The sequence below is a fragment of the Lynx rufus genome, unplaced genomic scaffold (assembly GCF_022079265.1).
Source record: "Lynx rufus isolate CCGP_SWC_20201006 ecotype Redwood Valley unplaced genomic scaffold, mLynRuf1.p SCAF_10, whole genome shotgun sequence".
In the NCBI taxonomy this organism is placed as follows: domain Eukaryota; kingdom Metazoa; phylum Chordata; class Mammalia; order Carnivora; family Felidae; genus Lynx; species Lynx rufus.
Genome location: NW_025814824.1, coordinates 66062376 through 66082592, shown reverse-complemented (window position 1 = coordinate 66082592; position 20217 = coordinate 66062376). Strand labels below are relative to the sequence as shown.

The 20217-nt window shown below is 36.3% G+C and overlaps 2 protein-coding genes across 2 annotated transcripts; both read left to right on the top strand.

Annotated features, from left to right (window-relative positions):
• Window positions 1-2159: 2159 nt before the first annotated feature.
• Window positions 2160-3116, top strand: LOC124526312 (olfactory receptor 13C2-like). Its single transcript, XM_047099238.1, has one exon. The coding sequence runs from the start codon at window positions 2160-2162 to the stop codon at window positions 3114-3116; it is 957 nt and encodes a 318-aa protein (XP_046955194.1).
• Window positions 3117-16308: 13192 nt separating this feature from the next.
• Window positions 16309-17271, top strand: LOC124526305 (olfactory receptor 13F1-like). Its single transcript, XM_047099228.1, has one exon. It carries the CDS (start codon window positions 16309-16311, stop codon window positions 17269-17271), a length of 963 nt encoding a protein of 320 aa, XP_046955184.1.
• Window positions 17272-20217: the final 2946 nt, after the last annotated feature.

Below are 20217 nucleotides of genomic sequence, written 5' to 3'. Positions count from 1 at the left end.
TCATAAAAGACATTATAAAAAGAGATTAAAAATTTAAACCCAGATATACGTTACTTATAAGTAGTGTACTTAACAAAACGAAATGGAAGAATTGAAAATAAAGGAATGCACAAAGAGCAGGCAAAAGCAAACTAAAAGAAAGCAGGAGTGTAATAGCAATGTGCTAAAAGTGGAATTTAAAGCACAAAACATGAGAAAGGTCAATTAATAACATTCACAATTCATAAAGATTATCAGCCATAACCAATACAGAAGCTAAACATAAAAATCCTACATATATAGGATACATATACTTAAAATACATGTACTTAAAATTTTTGAATAGAATTTATTAAATATAGATGTCAGAAAATAATTATTTGAAATATTTGAATAATATATTAAATAAACTTGATTATATGTATAGATGTATGCATGTATTGTGTATCCATATAAAACCATATGTCTTTCTCCAAGAGAATTCATACATTTACAACATGGATCAAGTAATTGGCTGCCAAAGTCTCCATAGGTCATGTTCTCTTTTCATAATAAAGTTGGAAATAAATAACAAAGTCAAACACAAATATCTAATGACTAGTTGTGCAAGAAACACACATTTGGGTAACTCTTGGTTTAAAGAAGGAAAGGGAAAAATTACCTAGAAGCCAATGAAGAGAACATCTCAGGAAAATTTACCTTTTTAGGAAAACAAAGTATTTTCAGGACATTAATTAGAGGTAGCAATATAGAAGAAAGAGGAAACTTCAATGAATTTAGTTCTTATTTCCTGGAAATAGAAAATTCCAAGTAAGTTTAAAATATTTACAAACAAAACTTAAGTTAATAAAACAGGGAAAAAAAGTGAGAAAGATAAATCTATCCAAAAGCCCCAACCCCCCAGCTTTTTTGAGAATACCTGTATTATAGGAAAATGCCTTGTGAGATGAATAAGAAAAAATATTACGTAAGAATAGTAAGGAAAAAGGAGAAAGGAGAAAGAATTTCTCACAAGGGAAATCACAGATTGGAAGGGTTAAATGTTGTATGACAACACATTTGTAGTGAAATATAAAGTATCAAATGAACTCTCAAATCTCCATTTTGAAATATTGCTTCTTTCTGAATAATCCCTATCTTGGTCTGATAGTTCTCTTGCAACATTAGTATTGTCAATTAGGATTCTAGTCTATAAACCAAGTTCTCTAGAAATTGAATAATTAAGAATTTATACTCTGCAACCATATGGCTTGGGATTAACTCTTCGTTCTACCATTTTTTTTAGCTACATGACTTTGATCTTAAGCAAATTACTTAATTTTTCTGTGCTTTATTTTCCTTCTCTGTTTATAAATAAAGATGATGATGCTAGTAACAGTAACTGACTAATAGGGTTGTTATTCAGACTGAATTAGGTAATGCATAAAGCAAGCAATTAGTAGAGGATTGACACAGAGTGAGAAATATTTTGTCTTTCATTTTATTCCCTAACTAAACAAATATTTTTGAACATCTATCTCTGTGTCCACTTCACTATAGATACTGGACTGTGGAAGTAAATAAGAAAAGTATCTATCTTTATAAAGTTTACATGCTATGGTTAAAACAGATAGTAAACATAACATTATAATTTCAAGGAGTGACAAGATCATTGATTTATTGTGTGGTGGTGTGTAGCCAATAAAAATGGTTTATTGTTCAGTTACACATGAAATACAATGCTAAGCTTTTATTATAACCTCAAGTTTACATATGTGATGATAAATACAACAAAAATCCCAGGCTTCAGGAAAGAAGACTTAGGTTTGAATCTTACTTAGCTCTGATATATATTTACCTTTGGTCAAGTTCACTTAATATTTACACTTTATCTAAATTGTGGATAATAATATCTCTGTCACTTAGCACTGTGATGAGATTAAGTAAATTACATGACATATTTCATGTAACATAAAACATGTTAGTTTCCTCTTCCCTTCCCCCTCTTTCTTCATAACTTGCCATGCTTTGGTTCACATGGTTTACTTCTTTTTTTCTTTAGTCTTTTCCTTAAAAAAAATTTTTCCCCTCTGAGAAGAGGGGTACTTGTAAACCGGTACACATTTGAAAGTAATCATAGTAAGATACACATTTTGTTTTAACAAATTTTAATGTCTTACAGGTAAAAGAGAAACAGTAGAATGGAATGGGAAAATCAAACCATTCTGGTGGAATTCTTTCTAAAGGGGCTTTCTGATTACCCAAGGCTTGAGCCACTCTTTTTTGCACTAATCTTAATAATGTATGTTGTCATCCTTCTGGGCAATGGCACCCTTATTTTAATCAGCATCTGGGACTCCCACCTTCACACCCCTATGTACTTCTTCCTGGGGAACCTCTCCTTCTTGGACATCTGCTACACCACTACCTCCATTCCCTCCATTCTGGTGAGCTTCCTCTCAGAAAGAAAGACCATATCCTTCTCTGGCTGTGCAATACAGATGTTCCTCGGCTTGGCCATGGGGACAACAGAGTGTGTGCTCCTGGGCATGATGGCCTTTGACCGGTATGTGGCTATCTGCAACCCTCTAAGATATCCTGTCATCATGAGCAAGGATTCCTATGTGCCCATGGCAGCTGGGTCCTGGATCATAGGAGTCATCAACTCTGCAGTACAAACTGCATTTGTAGTACAATTGCCTTTCTGTGGGAATAATGTCATCAATCATCTCTCCTGTGAAATTCTGGCTATCATGAAACTGGCCTGTGCTGACATCTCAGGCAACGAGTTCATCATGCTCGTGGCCACAACACTGTTTATATTGACACCACTGTTATTAATCATTATCTCTTACACATTAATCATTGTCAGCATCCTCAAAATTCACTCTTCTGAGGGGAGAAGCAAAGTTTTCTCCACGTGCTCAGCCCATCTGACTGTGGTGATAATATTCTATGGAACCATTCTCTTCATGTACATGAAGCCCAAGTCTAAAGACACACTTAATTCAGAGGACTTGGATGCTACTGACAAACTTATATCCCTGTTCTATGGGATTGTAACTCCTATGATGAATCCTTTAATCTACAGTCTTAGGAACAAAGATGTTAAGGAGGCAGTAAAACACTTACTGAGAAGAAGTATGTTTAACAAGTAAATGGGAAAGGGACACATAATTTTTGTAATCACATTGTGGAAATCAATTAGACAAACTAAAGGGCCAAATAGATAGGTTCTTACTGCTGTGTCAAATTCATCTCTCAAATCTCTCAAGCTCTAATATTTTTTGGTGCAGTGCATAATTAAGATAAGTAAATAAATGCCTATGTTTTAGGAGTCAGCGATTGTTTTTATTGTTGAAGAGCTTGATTAAGAGGGCAAGTAGAGGGGTAGTGTAATAGTGAGAGAGATTTCCAGACAGGAGAACGTTACACTTGTATTAAAACCTTTAAAATGTTTTTTGAAAACATATGGTATCTATCTTTCTCTGTATGACTTATTTCACTTAGCGTAACACTCTCCATTTCCATCCATGCTGCTACAAAAGGCCATATTTCATTCTTTCTCATTGCCACGTAGTATTCCATTGTGTATATAAACAACAATTTCTTTTTTTTTTTAAACATTTATTTATTTTTGAGACAGGGAGAGACAGAGCATGAACAGGGGAGGGTCAGAGGAAGAGGGAGACATAGAATCTGAAACAGGCTCCAGGCTCTGAGCTGTCAGCACAGAGCCCGATGTGGGGCTTGAACCCACAGACCACGAGATCATGACCTGAGCCGAAGTCGGACGCTTAACCGACTGAGCCACCCAGGCGCCCCTAAACCACAATTTCTTTACCCATTCATCTGTTGGTGGACATTTAGGCTCTTTCCATAATTTAGCTATTGTTGAAAGTGCTGCTATAAACATTGGGGTACAAGTGCCCCTATGCATCAGTACTCCAACAATAAATTTCATATTAAAAAAATAAAATGTTTTTTGACAAGATTATTTTCAAAACCAATTTCATATTTTCTTACTTTCTTTACAAGGCAAAATTTATTTTATTTTATTTTATTTTATTTTTATTTTATTTTTTTATTTTTTTATTTTTTTAAGAAATTTATTGTCAAATTGGTTTCCATACAACACCCAGTGCTCATTCCAAAAGATGCCCTCTTCAATACCCATCACCTACCCTCCCCTCCCTCCCACCCTCCATCAACCCTCAGTTTGTTCTCAGTTTTTAACAGTCTCTTATGCTTTGGCTCTCTCCCACTCTAACCTCTTTTTTTTTTCCTACCCCTCCCCCATGGGTTTCTGTTAAGTTTCTCAGGATCCAAATAAGAGTGAAAATATATGGTATCTGTCTTTCTCTGTATGGCTTATTTCACTTAGCATTACACTCTCCAGTTCCATCCATGTTGCTACAAGGGACCATATTTCATTCTTTCTCATTGTCACGTAGTACTCCATTGTGTATATAAACCACAATTTCTTTATCCATTCATCAGTTGATGGACATTTAGGCTCTTTCCATAATTTGGCTACTGTTGAGAGTGCTGCTATAAACATTGGGGTACAAGTGCCCCTATGTATCAGTACTCCTGTATCCCTACAAGGCACAATTAAAACTGGCATCAGATTTTTAAACTCAGCTAAAATTATGAATTTACAATACTGTAATTACGAAAAGAATCTGATTTACTTGGAATCTATTTAAATATGTAATGCTGATTATCCTCTGTCTGGGTAGCTGTATAATATTAAACCTTTTGGTTCTAGTATAATAATTGTTTTTTTTAACTTTTTGTTCATCTCCACCTATGAGGCATTAAATTATTAATATTTTTAATTTCAACATATCTACTTTGACAGTCTTTTTTTCCAAACACCTTATGATATATGAGATCTAACTGCTTTAGACTTGGAGTTAAATAACTGACTTTTGAAGCTGTTTGAAATTAAAAGTAAATAACCACGGATAAAGGTAGAATTGTATCTTTTTCTTTGTACCACTGACTCTCTATCCATGATATGTTGCTGATCCAGGAGGAATCTGTTATTATGGAATGGTGGATATACCTTTAGATGGTTTTTACATTTGATCCTTATCTGGGATTTATATTTCATTCCTCTGTTATGGGAATGTTAAGCTTTAAAAACATTTACTTTTATCATTTTATTTCTTCTTATCTAAATTTCACACTTTAAATATTAATATTAGATTTTAATGTTTAATATTACATCTCTTTTTTTCTTACCTGATATATTATTCCCAGAATTTTTTATTTAAATTTAAGTAATTTAGCTTATGTTTTCTTTAGAATTAAAAAAAATTTTTAAGACATTAAGTTACTTGGTTTTATTCTTTTGTTTGATTGCTTTAGCTTTATAAACACTGCTTAAAATCCTACATTACTTGTTACTTTTTATTTAGATTTTAAAATATTATTGTTTTTCTATTTTAATCTTTTAATTTTTTTAATCTTGTGTTTACTTTTAATTGTAAAATAGAGATTCATTTTCCCCTTACAGTTTAGAAAGAGGCAGCAGTGAGCATTTTATAGCACACCACAGCACAAAAAGAAATGGCTCCTTTATTTCATTGTCATTCTACTTCTGTCTCCTTGAATCTTTTAGCTTTCTTAGTAATGATAGTAGGAAGTAATTATTTTCTGTGAATATCCCTCAAGAAATTTGAGAGAACCACAAGTTCTAGATCCTTCCAAAATCCTATATCTAACTAACTAAGTAACTAAGTAACTAATGACAACAACAACAAAAAGATCTAAGACGTAAGTGATTTCTTGGAATGGTGTATTTTCTGAAACTACATTGGGAATAAAATGTTTTAAATTTCTCCAGCATGCAAAGCTGTTAGGATATACTGAGCCAACATTTGTCTAAGACCACAAGCTGTCAGCATACTCAAGGAGGTCATGAAAGATTTGATTGACAAACCACAATAGAGGTTTTGCATAACAGGTTCACATCCTGATTTACATCAAATATATTTATTCCCAAGATGGAGTTCTTGGGAATTTCTTTCCAGAACAGTCATATATGTTTGTCATATATATATATGTCACTCCTTTGCATTACTTTCTTTCATCATCATGATCAGTGAGAAGCTGGCTAGAACCCAGTTTATACAAAGTAAGATTTTAAAACATGGGATCGGAGTCATTTCACTGATTCATGGTTTCCTGACTTTGTTGGATTTAGACTTGGTCATTGTGCAGCTTCCCAGAAAGTAGAACCACCATATTGCAGATTGGCCCTTCTTTGGAAAATGCTTAGGGGGCAGATAGACTAGCAATTTGTAAACTTTAGTTGGCTTTCTTAGGAGAGAGTGATGTGCCATTCAGAGGGGGACAGAATAACTGAAGGGTGACTAAACGAAAGTGTTTAGAGACTACTGGTTGTGGCTGATCTCTTGTTTCATACCACTATTTAGGCTTCAGGACCAGTCGTTTCTACCTGTTCTTCAATGTCATCAACGCTGATGTCGTTTTGATCCAGTTTGTGTCATCCCATGCATGGATTTACATTCCCTTCATTCCCTGAACTATAGTTAGCTCTGGGCTTCTATTCACTAACTGACGATTTGAGGAAGATACAAAGGAATGACAATGCAGAAAAGGAAAAAATAACCCCAATTAGACTTCAGATCTCACACTTCCTAACCTCCACCATGAGCTTTCATAAAGATTCCTTATCACCATCTCTCCCCTAGGCTCTGGTCACCTGTTATGTTAATAGGGTTCACTGTTTCTTATTTAAGAATTATATTTTAAGGGGTGCCGCCTGGGTGGCTCAGTAGGTTGAGCGTCCAACTTCGGCTCAGGTCATTCGAGCCCAGTATGGGGCTCTGTGCTGACTGCTTGGAGCCTGAAACCTGTTTTGGATTCTGTGTCTTCCTCTCTCTCTGCCCCTAACCCACTCACATTCTGTCTCTGTCTCTCTCAAAAATAAATAAACATAAAAAAAATTTTAAAAAAGCATTATATCTTAAATTTATTACCACCCTGAGTCCCAGAGTAGCATGGTATCTTCCCAGAGATTATTTCCCCAGCCTGACCCCATGAACTTATATCTGGACCTTGGAGACTTCAGGTTCAGACCAAAGCTTAAGTGCTTGCTGTCAGCCAGGGAACAAAGAAAACAATGCCTGTTTTTGTTTGTTTGTTTGTTTGGTTGGTTGGTTGGTTGGTTGGGTTTTTTTTAGTGAAACATCTTATGTCTTTGGAACATTTTGGCCCTAATAGAACCAACTTTGGAATGGTGACCATATGTGTCCTTTGCTCAGAACTACTCTACTTAACATCAGTTTCCCTGGTGTAATTAGTAACAGTTTACTCTTTCAATGTCAAGTGTCCTAGCTTGGATGACCTACTGTATAGGCACCTTAAATAGCAGCACCTATTAGAAGCAGGAAGAGCATCAGATTTCAGGGAAGTGATGGGAATAGCAGATCATAACATTGTGATGGCAGTGTCCTCAGGTGGACAGCATGGACACATCCTATCAGTGCAAGTGAAATGCTTTCAAGTAGTCATCAAATTAAATGGGTGGTTCTTCCATCGAGTTTGGAGACACTCCATTAGATTTCAGTTGTCACTGAAAAATTGCTTAATATACACCCATAATGATAACTTTATATGGATCTGTGGACTTCCTATCAGGCAAAAATTCACTAGAGTTTTTCTTATTTCTGATAGTTCCTTGTTAGGATAATAAAACTGTATAATCTGTTTATAAAAATTGTCCTTTTCTTTTTTATTATGGAGGGACTAGCAAGCAATTTATGTAAAATGATATGTGATCATTGAATAACAAAGGAATGAGGGTCCAAAACAAAGCAACTCTGGTTTTCCCACTGGAATATTAGCTTTTTCATCAGAAGATCACTTTTATTGGCTTTGCCTCGTATGAGGTGAGGAAGATGTAAAGGGAATTCTTCCAAACCTTGTAAACTTTAGTCTTGTACTTGCCTTTAACATTAAATATTAAAATATAATGAAGTAATATCTACAGGCAAACAGGAACAATTTCAAATTCTTTCCTATTCACTATCATTGCTTACAGATTCAACAGTTCTCTTAAGATAAATTTGCACATAGATTTTCATTTGTTCTATTTGTACCTTTCATTGCTTAGAGACATTATTTTATAAAACATCCTTCCCATTCACAATTGCACCAAGAAGCATAAAATACCTAGGAATAAATCTAACCAAAGATGTAAAGGATCTGTATGCTGAAAACTATAGAAAGCTTATGAAGGTAATTGAAGAAGATTTAAAGAAATGGAAAGACATTCCCTGCTCATGGATTGGAAAAATAAATATTGTCAAAATGTCAATACTACCCAAAGCTACCTACACATTCAATGCAATCCCAATCAAAATTGCACCAGCATTCTTCTCGAAATTAGAACAAGCAATCCTAAAATTCATATGGAACCACAAAAGGCCCCGAATAGCCAAAGGAATTTTGAAGAAGAAGACCAAAGCAGGAGGCATCACAATCCCAGACTTTAGCCTCTACTACAAAGCTGTCATCATCAAGACAGCATGGTATTGGCACAAAAACAGACACACAGACCAATGGAATAGAATAGAAACCCCAGAACTAGACCCACAAACGTATGGCCAACTCATCTTTGACAAAGCAGGAAAGAACATCCAATGGAAAAAAGACAGCCTCTTTAACAAATGGTGCTGGGAGAACTGGACAGCAACATGCAGAAGGTTGAAACTAGACCACTTTCTCACACCATTTACAAAAATAAACTCAAAATGGATAAAGGACCTAAATGTGAGACAGGAAACCATCAAAACCCTAGAGGAGAAAGCAGGAAAAGACCTCTCTGACCTCAGCCGTAGCAATCTCTTACTCGACACATCCCCAAAGGCAAGGGAATTAAAAGCAAAAGTGAATTACTGGGACCTTATGAAAATAAAAAGCTTCTGCCCAGCGAAGGAAACAACCGACAAAACTAAAAGGCAACCAACAGAATGGGAAAAGATATTTGCAAATGACATATCGGACAAAGGGCTAGTATCTAAAATCTATAAAGAGTTCACCAAACTCCACACCCGAAAAACAAATAACCCAGTGAAGAAATGGGCAGAAAACATGAATAGACACTTCTCTAAAGAAGACATCCAGATGGCCAACAGGCACATGAAAAGATGTTCAGCGTCGCTCCTTATCAGGGAAATACAAATCAAAACCACACTCAGGTATCACCTCACGCCAGTCAGAGTGGCCAAAATGAACAAATCAGGAGACTATAGATGCTGGAGAGGATGTGGAGAAACGGGAACCCTCTTGCACTGTTGGTGGGAATGCAAATTGGTGCAGCCGCTCTGGAAAGCAGTGTGGAGGTTCCTCAGAAAATTAAAAATAGACCTACCCTATGACCCAGCAATAGCACTGCTAGGAATTTATCCAAGGGAGACAGGAGTACTGATGCATAGGGGCACTTGTACCCCAATGTTCATAGCAGCACTCTCAACAATAGCCAAATTATGGAAAGAGCCTAAATGTCCATCAACTGATGAATGGATAAAGAAATTGTGGTATATATACACAATGGAATACTATGTGGCAATGAGAAAAAATGAAATATGGCCTTTTGTAGCAACGTGGATGGAACTGGAGAGTGTGATGCTAAGTGAAATAAGCCATACAGAGAAAGACAGATACCATATGGTTTCACTCTTATGTGGATCCTGAGAAACTTAACAGGAACCCATGGGGGAGGGGAAGGGAAAAAAAAAAAAAAGAGGTTAGAGTGGGAGAGAGCCAAAGCATAAGAGACTGTTAAAAACTGAGAACAAACTGAGGGTTGATGGGGGGTGGGAGGGAGGGGAGGGTGGGTGATGGGTATTGAGGAGGGCACCTTTTGGGATGAGCACTGGGTGTTGTATGGAAACCAATTTGTCAATAAATTTCATATATATTAAAAAATAAATAAATAAATAAAACATCCTTGATATTCTCCTTGCTAATGACCTTTTAAGGCCATGATAGACTTTCCTATTATTTTAAAGGATAAATAACTAGAAATCTTCAAAAACGAGATATCATTTGTGATTCCATGAATTCTGAGGTAGCTTGAAAATGTCAGGATGTGTTTACCATGACTGAAAAGACTGACATTAAAGCCATACTTTCTACTCTCCACTAGATTGGGGAAATTTAATTTCTGGGATTTAATAAGCCAGGGAAAAATGTACTTATTTAATATAATCTTGTGTTATCACATCCATGAAATATCTTGACTTCAAAAGTTTCTAAAGGCCTATGAATGGGCTATTAACTGCCTTTTTTAGGTTACCTTGCAACTCTGGGGAAACTCTGTGGAAACTATGTCCTCCGCATGAAATGAATCCTGAGGAAAGATCAGCTAAGGCTACAAGTAAATAATTTTTTTTGGCCAAATTTCCCTATGTGTCAAAAAAAAGGATTACTCTAGACAGATTTGTATCTATATCTTGCCTGATACTCATAGAAAATATTGGTCTGAAATATAAAATATGTCAAGCATTTAGCTGCTATTGCAGTTGCCAATTGCAATTGAAAATTGCCATTGAAATTTTGGTAGAATGTTTAATAAATTAATACGCATACTTATTGAGAAGTATAGGTATGCTTAGTTTTAAATGTTTAGATCTAGTTAGAAGGCATGCCATCCTATCATAAACAACACTGATTCAGTATAGTTCAGAGCAGTTTCTCATCTTTTCTGGAAATAGTTTTATCCTCAAGTGCCTTTTTTTCCACTTTTAAGTTTTTAAATAAGCAATATGACATGTGAAGGCCCATTAATTGGACCTCAGGCAGAAAGTAACTTGGGATATAAAATCATCAGGACAATTGACCTTGGTCTGAGCTAAAATATGTGACACTTTCTACTGAGGTCTTGGGCCTCCATCACCTAGTCATAAGTAATTCTGTCTGAGAATTTGCCCATATTGCAGATCTAGTGGCCAGATAAGATCTATCCAGATATACTATTATAATGATGTTTTCTACAATCTACTCTGAAGTTTCTTAATTTGATTTACATTTATTAGACATCAGAGAGTGACAGATGTTTTTTATTTTTATTAATTAATTAATTAATTAATTTTTAAATATTTTTAAAATATTTTTAACTTTTTGAGAGACAGAGACAAAGCATAAGCGAGGGAGGGGCAGAGAGAGGGACACACAGAAACCAAAGTAGGCTTCAAGCTCTGAGCTCTCAGCATAGAGCCTGACGCAGGGCTCAACTCATGAACCTGTGAGATCATGACCTGAGCTGAAGTTGGACACTTAACCAAGTGAGCCACCCAGGTGCCCCTTTTTAATTTATTTTTATTCTCTTCAGTTCTGTTTACTAAAATCATTAGAAATACATTTTACAGGATTCCTGCAAGCTCATTTGTACCTGTACTAAGAAAATGGACTTGGAGCGCCTGGGTGGCGCAGTCGGTTAAGCGTCCGACTTCAGCCAGGTCACGATCTCGCGGTCCGGGAGTTCGAGCCCCGCGTCAGGCTCTGGGCTGATGGCACAGAGCCTGGAGCCTGTTTCTGATTCTGTGTCTCCCTCTCTCTGCCCCTCCCCCGTTCATGCTCTGTCTCTCTCTGTCCCAAAAATAAATAAACGTTGAAAAAAAAAATTAAAAAAAAAAGAAAATGGACTTTATATTTGCTATAGTATTTTGGAAATAGAAATGTTTTTTCTTCTACAATCTGCTTGTTTGTGATACAAGAGGAATATTAATTTTTAAGATATCTAAAATCTAGTTTTAAATAGTTCATAGCCATTTTAAAGCACCAGTACATTTTCAATCAGAATTGTTTCATTTTACCTTATTTGTTTCAGCTCCCGAATATACTACTATAATAGTACCAGAATTAATAATCAGTACTAAAAGTAATGATAAATGATATAAATAATGAGCACAAATCTGTCACTATTTATGAATGATACTATATGTATGTAGAACACTAAAATGGTTTAAAAATATTGGAATTAACAAGTGAATTTAATGTCAACTATATTTTATTAAAAATTTAAGAAATTATTACAAAAAAAGTGAATTTACCAAGATTGCTAAATATAACTTTAGCATAGAAAAATCATTACATAACAATAACAAGAAAGTAGAAAATAGAATTAAAGCACAATTTATAATAGCATCAAAAAACAAAAAATATATGAATAAATGTATAATATGTACAAGACATTTGCGCAAGAAAAATCAATAAAACATTGAAAGGAATTAAAAAAAATTTAATGTTTATTTATTTTTGACAGAGAGAGAGAGAGACAGAGCATGAGCGGAGGAGGGGCAGAGAGACAGGGAGACACAGAATCCCAAGCAGGCTCCAGGCTCTGAGCTGTTAGCACAGAGCCGGACACGGGGCTCGAATTCACAGACCGAGATAATGACCTAAGCCAAAGTTGGACGCTCAGTTGACTGAGCCACCCAGGTGCCCCAACATTGAGAGAAATTTAAAAAGACCTAGTTAATGAATTAGAAGATATAATAGTATAAAGATGTCAGTTCTCTCTAAATTGAAATTTAGAAGGTTCAAGGCTATCTCAATCAAAATTCCAGCAGGTATATTGTGAAAATTGATAAGCCAAATATATATACAAATACCAACACCAACCAACCACCCATAAAGAAGAAATAATTTAGAGGACCAAAATCAAGATTTATAGAGCTATAGCTAAAAAGACAATGTAGTATTGGTTCAAGGATAAGAAGAATAGACTAGTGGAACAGAACAAGATATCAATTAGTTTATGTCAAAAGTAACAATGCAATGCAGTGGGGAAGGGAGCTTTGCAGTAGTCATGTTGAGTCAAATAGTGTGCACATGGTAAAAAATAAATCTTGACCTTGCCACATACTTGGACTTATCAGGATACTTTCCAATAGACAAATAGTCTCCTACAATTCTACTTGCACAAAGGCTGCTCAGCAATCAGGTCTCTTATTGGCCCAGATAACTTGAATTAATTAAAATTTTTTTCACCTCATTTTTTTGGTTCCCAATTAGTACATGGAACTTGGAGAATCAAACCCTGGAGAACTAGAAAGTTTCTTAACTTCTTTATGTTCCAGAATCACAGCATTAAATTGTTAAGGGAGCTGGAAGGTCCCTAATAGCAACAGGAGACTTTAGTAGTCTTAGATCCAGGGATAACCCTTTGGAAGTTTTAGAGAGCAGAGCATAGGTGGTGATTTTGGCAGAAAAAAATCTTTGTCATTATTTTTCTTAGGCAGTTATTTTTATATTTTTACCAAAAGCTCTGTGTGTTGAGAATTTGTGAATGAGGAAAGATCTGGCTTGATTTTTTGCAAACCAAGAGCATGCATATCCTTTTTCATTGCAATTTCTGAATAAAAATACCTCTGCATAACCCACTCTAATACAGTTTTCACGGAGAATTACCATAATTACAAAATTCAGATTCTTTTACTTTTCAGAGCACTGCACAAAGATTCACAAGCAAGACCATGCTGGAGATCAACTTTAAATAGTGAAGCATACATTAGTCAAAGAGGAAGATACTGATCACATGTGCTGAGGTAAATGAGAGCAGACCTTATCCACCTCTTTCTGTATCCTCCGATTTATAAAACCGATTCATGGGTCTCAGCTAGGCCAGGAGACCAGAATAGGAGACCAGACATTTACTTTTAAAAGAAGTACTTGTTGATAAGGAAAATATTGAGTTGAAATGAGCCCAAAATGTGGGACGGAAGTTTTCGATTTGCTTTTGATTTTCTCATTTATCTCAGACAAGTCATTAAACTCCTTCAAGCATCCATCAACTTTAAAATTAGAATGTTGCGGCAGAACTCTGATTTGTTCTGGCTCTGACATTTGGGAAGGAAAAGGGAAGAGATTGTTGGAAAACATTTGGTTATCTTAGCCCTGGCATCTGAAGTCATTTTAGGGAAAGTATGTCAATAAAATGACTTAGGATAGGTGAGACTCTTACAAGCATTGTAAAGGAAGGATAAGGGAAAGAATAGGGACCCAATCTGCATGAGAAAAAGACATCATTATTTTGTTTATAAGAAAAGACCAGACAGTAGTGAAGAAAGAAGAGAAAGCAAGAAGAGCAAGAGCTAGAGTAGGAAAACTGGGTGCTGAGTGGGGAAAGACCACTAGAGAAGCCCTCAGTAGAAGCATGGTGTGTGCTGACCCAAATGAACTTTAAAGAGCAGAAACCTTTAACAATCACCTTTCTGGAAATAATCAGTCAGGTGTTTCCTATTCACCTATGGATTGGAGGTTGACATTTTAATAGATTATGAAGAAGTACTAAGTTTTTTAGCTGAGCCAGTGTGAACCAGCACTGGGTTAGCATAGGCAGGTATAGCTCTGAAAGAAAAGCAGGGAGATGATGAAATCATAAACGTTTTGTGATGTTCTGAAATATTAGAGAGGCCATGGAATTGGGTGGTGGAAAAAGAATTTTAAAATAAGTTAATCTAGGAATTGTCATCTTCCTGTATAGATTACAAAAAAAAAACCCCAAACAAACTGATTTCAAAGAGGCCAAGTGATTTGCCTGATTATGCACACCAGTAAGTAGCATGGTTGGATTTAGAGTCCAATTCTTACACTCAGAGGACAGTGGCCTAAAACCCTACAGAAGATGATTGGGGAACACCTCAACCTCTCCTAAGAGTACATACAAATGGCCATTGCCTTCCCCACCTCACTCTATGTCAAATATTTAAAGCTAAGAGCTCATCGTCTTTGTTTCTTAAATGAACCGGTTTCTGTAATGTTACAGATAAGGGTGCAGATCTAAATGAGCAGTTGAGAAATCTTAGGCTTTTAAGTTGGCACAGGGACCAATAGTGAAAATGTTCTTATTTGAATATGTACCAAACATTGTCCATGTTCAAGGGAGTGGTGTGTTATTAAAAATCTTGAATGTAAGTTATTCTTCGCTAGTATTATGGGGAACAAGATCTGGAGAAGCTCAGTTGTACCAGGGGTGGGAGCCAATGGGATGTGCACATATGGCTATTGTTCAGTGTAATATACTTGAGTAATGTAGGTATATATAAAGAACGAAGCTGTACTTGAGACAGTGGCATACAGTTTTGATGACTGGATAAATATTCATGAAAAACAAGATTAGAGTTGGTGAGAAAGGTAACAGCATGTAGATGAACTGTTGGTTATAGACGTAAAAATATAAAATGGCATGATAAGTATGAGAAATGACAAGCTGGTTGTTGTTTCAGACCAGAGTCTGGAGCTGGAGTGTTGGAAGATGAGGTTGGAGAAGTAGGCAATGATGAGGATGTGAGGCTTGAGTGTGTGTGATTGATTGCATTTGAACTCTACTTATAGGACAGTGGTTTTTAAACATGTTCCCATATGTGACTAATTGTGAGATACATCACAAGTAATTAGAATTGCATTATAAAATCCTGAACTTTGAAAATCAGTTTGTTTCTAAGAAAGCGTGGGCTCAGGATGATTCCATATTCAAAAATGCCTTCTTGGAAATGGAAATCAGGTAGTGCGATAGTGATTGGACACAGGTTTATCTTCTATTTATAGTGTACCGCATATCCATGTGTTACAACACATAATTAGCAGGTTTATGAAATGCAACTAAATCCTTTCTCCATGTAACGTTTTACAAATTTTTTTTTCTTTCCCCAGCAAGCCTCCTGTGGTTCTTAACTCGATTAGGTATAATGCATTTTTTTAAAAGTTTGTTTATTCATTTTGAGAGAGAGAGAATGTGAGCAGATGAGAGATGAAAGAGTGAGAGAATGAGAGAGAATCCCAAGCAGTCTCCGCACTGCCAGTGTGGAGCCTGACATGGGGCTTGAACTGAACCTGTGCGGGGCTTGACCATGGGATCATGACCTGAGCCAAATCCAGGTTTGATGCTCAACCACTGAGCCACCCATGCGCCCCAGGTCTAATGCCTTTTTTGATTAAACTAAGTGTCACAATGTCTCACTGACCAGTGTTCCTAACACAGAGCTAAGATTCTTACCCTCTGTGTTCTCATGGTACCCGAGGGTGTATTTATGTGATGTTAATTGTATTTATTTCTTTACTTGACTGTGTGATATTTTATTCTGAGCTGCCCAAGAGTAGCTTTTTAGATAATTCAAAGAGATCTTCAGTGACTTGTAGTATATTCAACAAATGAATGATGAGTGAATAATTAGCATGGTATTGCCAGAATAATGATCCTTTTAAAGTACCCCTAACTAATCCCCTTGAAAGATGGTAGAATTTAATATTCATATATATACAATGTATATTTTTATTCACTACTACAGATAAACAAAGAGGCATAAAATGGTCAAGGCAAACTTGACAGTCATTTCCAATTTTATTTTCCTGGGGTTTACTCGTTACCCCAAAGTTGAGGTCATCATATTTGTGCTGTGCTTGCTGATGTACCTGATCACCCTGCTGGGTAATATCATTCTGATGTCCATCACCATCCTGGATTCCCACCTACACAAACCCATGTACTTCTTCCTCGGCAACCTCTCCTTTTTAGACATCTGGTACACCTCTTCTGCTCTCACTCCAATGCTGACAAACTTTGTTTCAGGGAAAAACACCATCTCATTCTCAGGATGTGCCACTCAGATGTACTTTTCTCTTGCCATGGGCTCCACTGAGTGTGTGCTCCTGTCCACGATGGCGTATGACCGGTATGTGGCCATCTGCAACCCTCTGAGATACCCCATCATCATGAACAAGAGGGCTTGTGTGCAGATTGCCGCTGGCTCCTGGATGACAGGCTGCCTCACCGCCCTGGTGGAAACAGTATCTGTGCTGCAGCTGTCTGTCTGTGGAAGTAGCATCATCAATCACTTCACTTGTGAAATTCTGGCTGTCTTGAAACTAGTTTGTGTGGATACTTCCAGGGTGCAGTTGATCATGCTGGTGATCAGCGTACTTCTTCTTCCTATGCCGATGCTCCTCATTTGTGTCTCTTACGCATTCATTCTCTCCAGCATCCTGAGAATCAGCTCAGTGGATGGTGGAAGCAAAGCCTTTTCAACATGCGCAGCCCACCTGACTGTGGTGGTTTTGTTCTATGGGACAGCTCTCTCCATGTACCTGAAGCCCTCCGCTGTAGATTCACAGGAAATAGACAAATTTATGGCTTTGGTGTATGCTGGATTAACCCCCATGTTGAATCCTATCATTTATAGTTTACGGAACAAAGAGGTAAAAGTAGCTGTGAAAAAATTGCTGATTAGGAACCCTCTGTGTGCTTTTTTAATCCCCCAGAGCAAATCATAACATTAGTCTAAGGGATGTATTGATGTGTTCAATACACACCAGAACATTGGACTAAGAGGGGAAGACACTCATTTTAAATAAGATGTGTGATTTCCTAAGTTTCCTCTTGACTGACTGCTGAAGCTCTAAGATAATATAGACGTATCTTACATAAGCATATCTGAAATCTTACATAAAAAGGGCTCATGGTGACAAATTTCAATATTTTGTTTTGGGTGATAGAATGTAAGTATAGCTTTAAACATTAAGTTAGTGTATTGTTAGTATTCAAAATTATGTGCATGTAATATACAAATGTAAAAACTATAGTAGACTTTTTAGATAGTTTATTATTAACCTCTGTTTTAGGCTGAGTTGTGTCCCTGCAAAACTTATGTTGAAGCTCTAATCCCCAGTACCTCAGAATGTATCTACTTTTGGAGATAAGGCCTTTAAAGTGGTGATTAAGTTAAAGCGAGGCTATCAGTGTGGGCCCTCATACAATTCGAGTTGTGTCATTATGAGAAAGTATTTAAGAAATTTAGATACACATGAGTACACGAGTGTTGCTCACACACAGAAGCAAGGACATAGCAAGAAAGCGGCTCTCTGAAAGCCAGGGAGAGGCCTCAGAAGAAATCAAATCTGCCAACACTTTAATCTTGGTCTTCTATCCTCCAGAACTATGAGCAAGTCAATTTCTGTTGTTCAGCCAGTCAAGTCTCTGCTATTTTGTTGTGGTAGCGTTAGGAAACTAGTACAACCTCTTTTTCAGCATTGCTAAATTTTTTGGAAGTAATTGCATATTCTACAAAGTGTGACTATGTTTTACATATGTGTGTGGAAATATTTGTGCATGCAGGTAAATGTGTGTGATTTGAATGTCTATATACAAATGGAGAAGGTCTGCACAAATACATACTGAATAGAAATGGGGTAGAGGAGTGCCAGTCTGGAAAAAATAACAGACAGTTTAGCAGTTTGTTGTTGGTCTTCGAGTGTTGACATTATTTTGTAAATTCAAAGAAGCTTCAGGATGTTTCAGTGAAACTACAAGGACCTTCCCTTTTTGATTGTGTTTCTGCTGACACCTTGATGCATAAATCCATGGGTATAAATGAAGCCATAAGCATTTAGAAACAAAATACATGATATAATTTATATTTATTTTATACATGATTATTTATATTATATTTATATTATAAATATTTATATTATAAATATTTTATTTATATTATAAAGTATACAGTACTCCAAACCCACTAAAATCATGTGCAATGTGGAAATACATGAATATATCTTATTATATAAACCACAATATATAAGGAATTAAAAAATGTACACTCATCCGTATTTGTGACATTTGTATGTCCTTTCTGGACCAGATGACTAAATGTGAAGTCAGTGTGCAAAACTCATTTGCTCTTTACCATGAAGCTCTCACCAAAGTCAATGAAATTGTTGTGATGCCTTGAATCCAGAAAGTAATGGGATGAAGAAGATAGGATGAATATGGGAATTACAGGGTTGTAGGGCTGGATTTGATCTCAGATATGAATAAACAGTCATCAGGATAATTGGTCCATTGGTCTAAGTAAAGAACTCTGATGCAGCCATTGATTGGATGAGAGGAGAAGCCTAAGAATGATGACCTCACAAAGATAGGGACGTAAGTTGGTTGACTAATTGACTGTGCACTGATGGTTGGACTCTCTAGGGAATAATTTAGGACAACTGTGTATAAAATGGTTGGTTATATTTTCCTGTTATTGGTCAGAGCTGTGGTAAAGGTGAAAGAATAGTACACTAGGGATATAGAGTAAATTATCCAAAGTATACAGAAATGCTGATTCAAAGGGGCACATGCACCCCAATGTTCATAGCAGCACTATCAACAATAAATTATGAAAAGATCCCAAATGTCCACCAACTGATGAATTGAATGGATAAAGAAGATGTGGCATGTGTGTATATATATATACATATACATACATACACAATACATATAGTGAAATATTACTCGATCAGAAAGAATGAAATCTTACCATTTGCAACAACATGGATGGAACTGGTGTGTGTTAAAAGCAAAATAAGTCAGGGGAAGAAAGGCAGATATCATATGATTTCACTCATGTGGAATTTAAGAAACAGAACAGATGAACAGAGGGGAAGGAAGGCAAAATAAGATAAAAACAGAGAGAGACACAAACCATAAAAGACTCTTAAACACAGAGAACAAACTGAGGGTTGCTAGCAGGGAGGTAGGTAAGGGGATGGGCTCAATGGGTGATGGGCATTAAGGAGGGCACTTGTTGGGATGAGCACAGGATGTTATATGTAAGTGATGAATCACTAAATTCTACCCATGAAACCAATACTATACTATATGTTAACTAACTTAATTTAAATTAAAAAAAAGAATTACATTTTTTTTGGTTTGTGTATAAACTTAGTGATCTTAGCCAATTTCATTTTTGTTTAATGTTTATTTATTTTGAGAGTGTGTGTGAACACCGCGTGATCAGGTGAGGAGCAAAGAGCCAGGGAGAGAGAGAGAATCACAAGCAGGCTTTGTACTGACAGTCTCCACTCCCCACCCCCCACCCCACCCAGGCCAGGATGTGTGGGGATTGACCCATGAACCTGAGCTGAAATGAAGAGTTGGACGTTTAGCCAATGGAGCCATCCAGGCATCCTGAATTTAGGCAATTTCTTAAACATCGAATCTAATTTCCTTGTCTATGAAATGGGAATAGTTTATTTGATATATTTATAATAATTATTTAAAAGTTCATATTGGCTAATTCCAAAAGACCACTTGTCAATCAGCTAGGATGATGGACTCTATCCTTTGATAGAGTCAGTTTTTGATCTTTTTTTTTTTTTTTCTGGATAGATTCTAGCTCCAGGTAGTTTGAATTTACTGTGATTTTGGTGTACCTGGGTGACTCAGACAGTGAAACACCC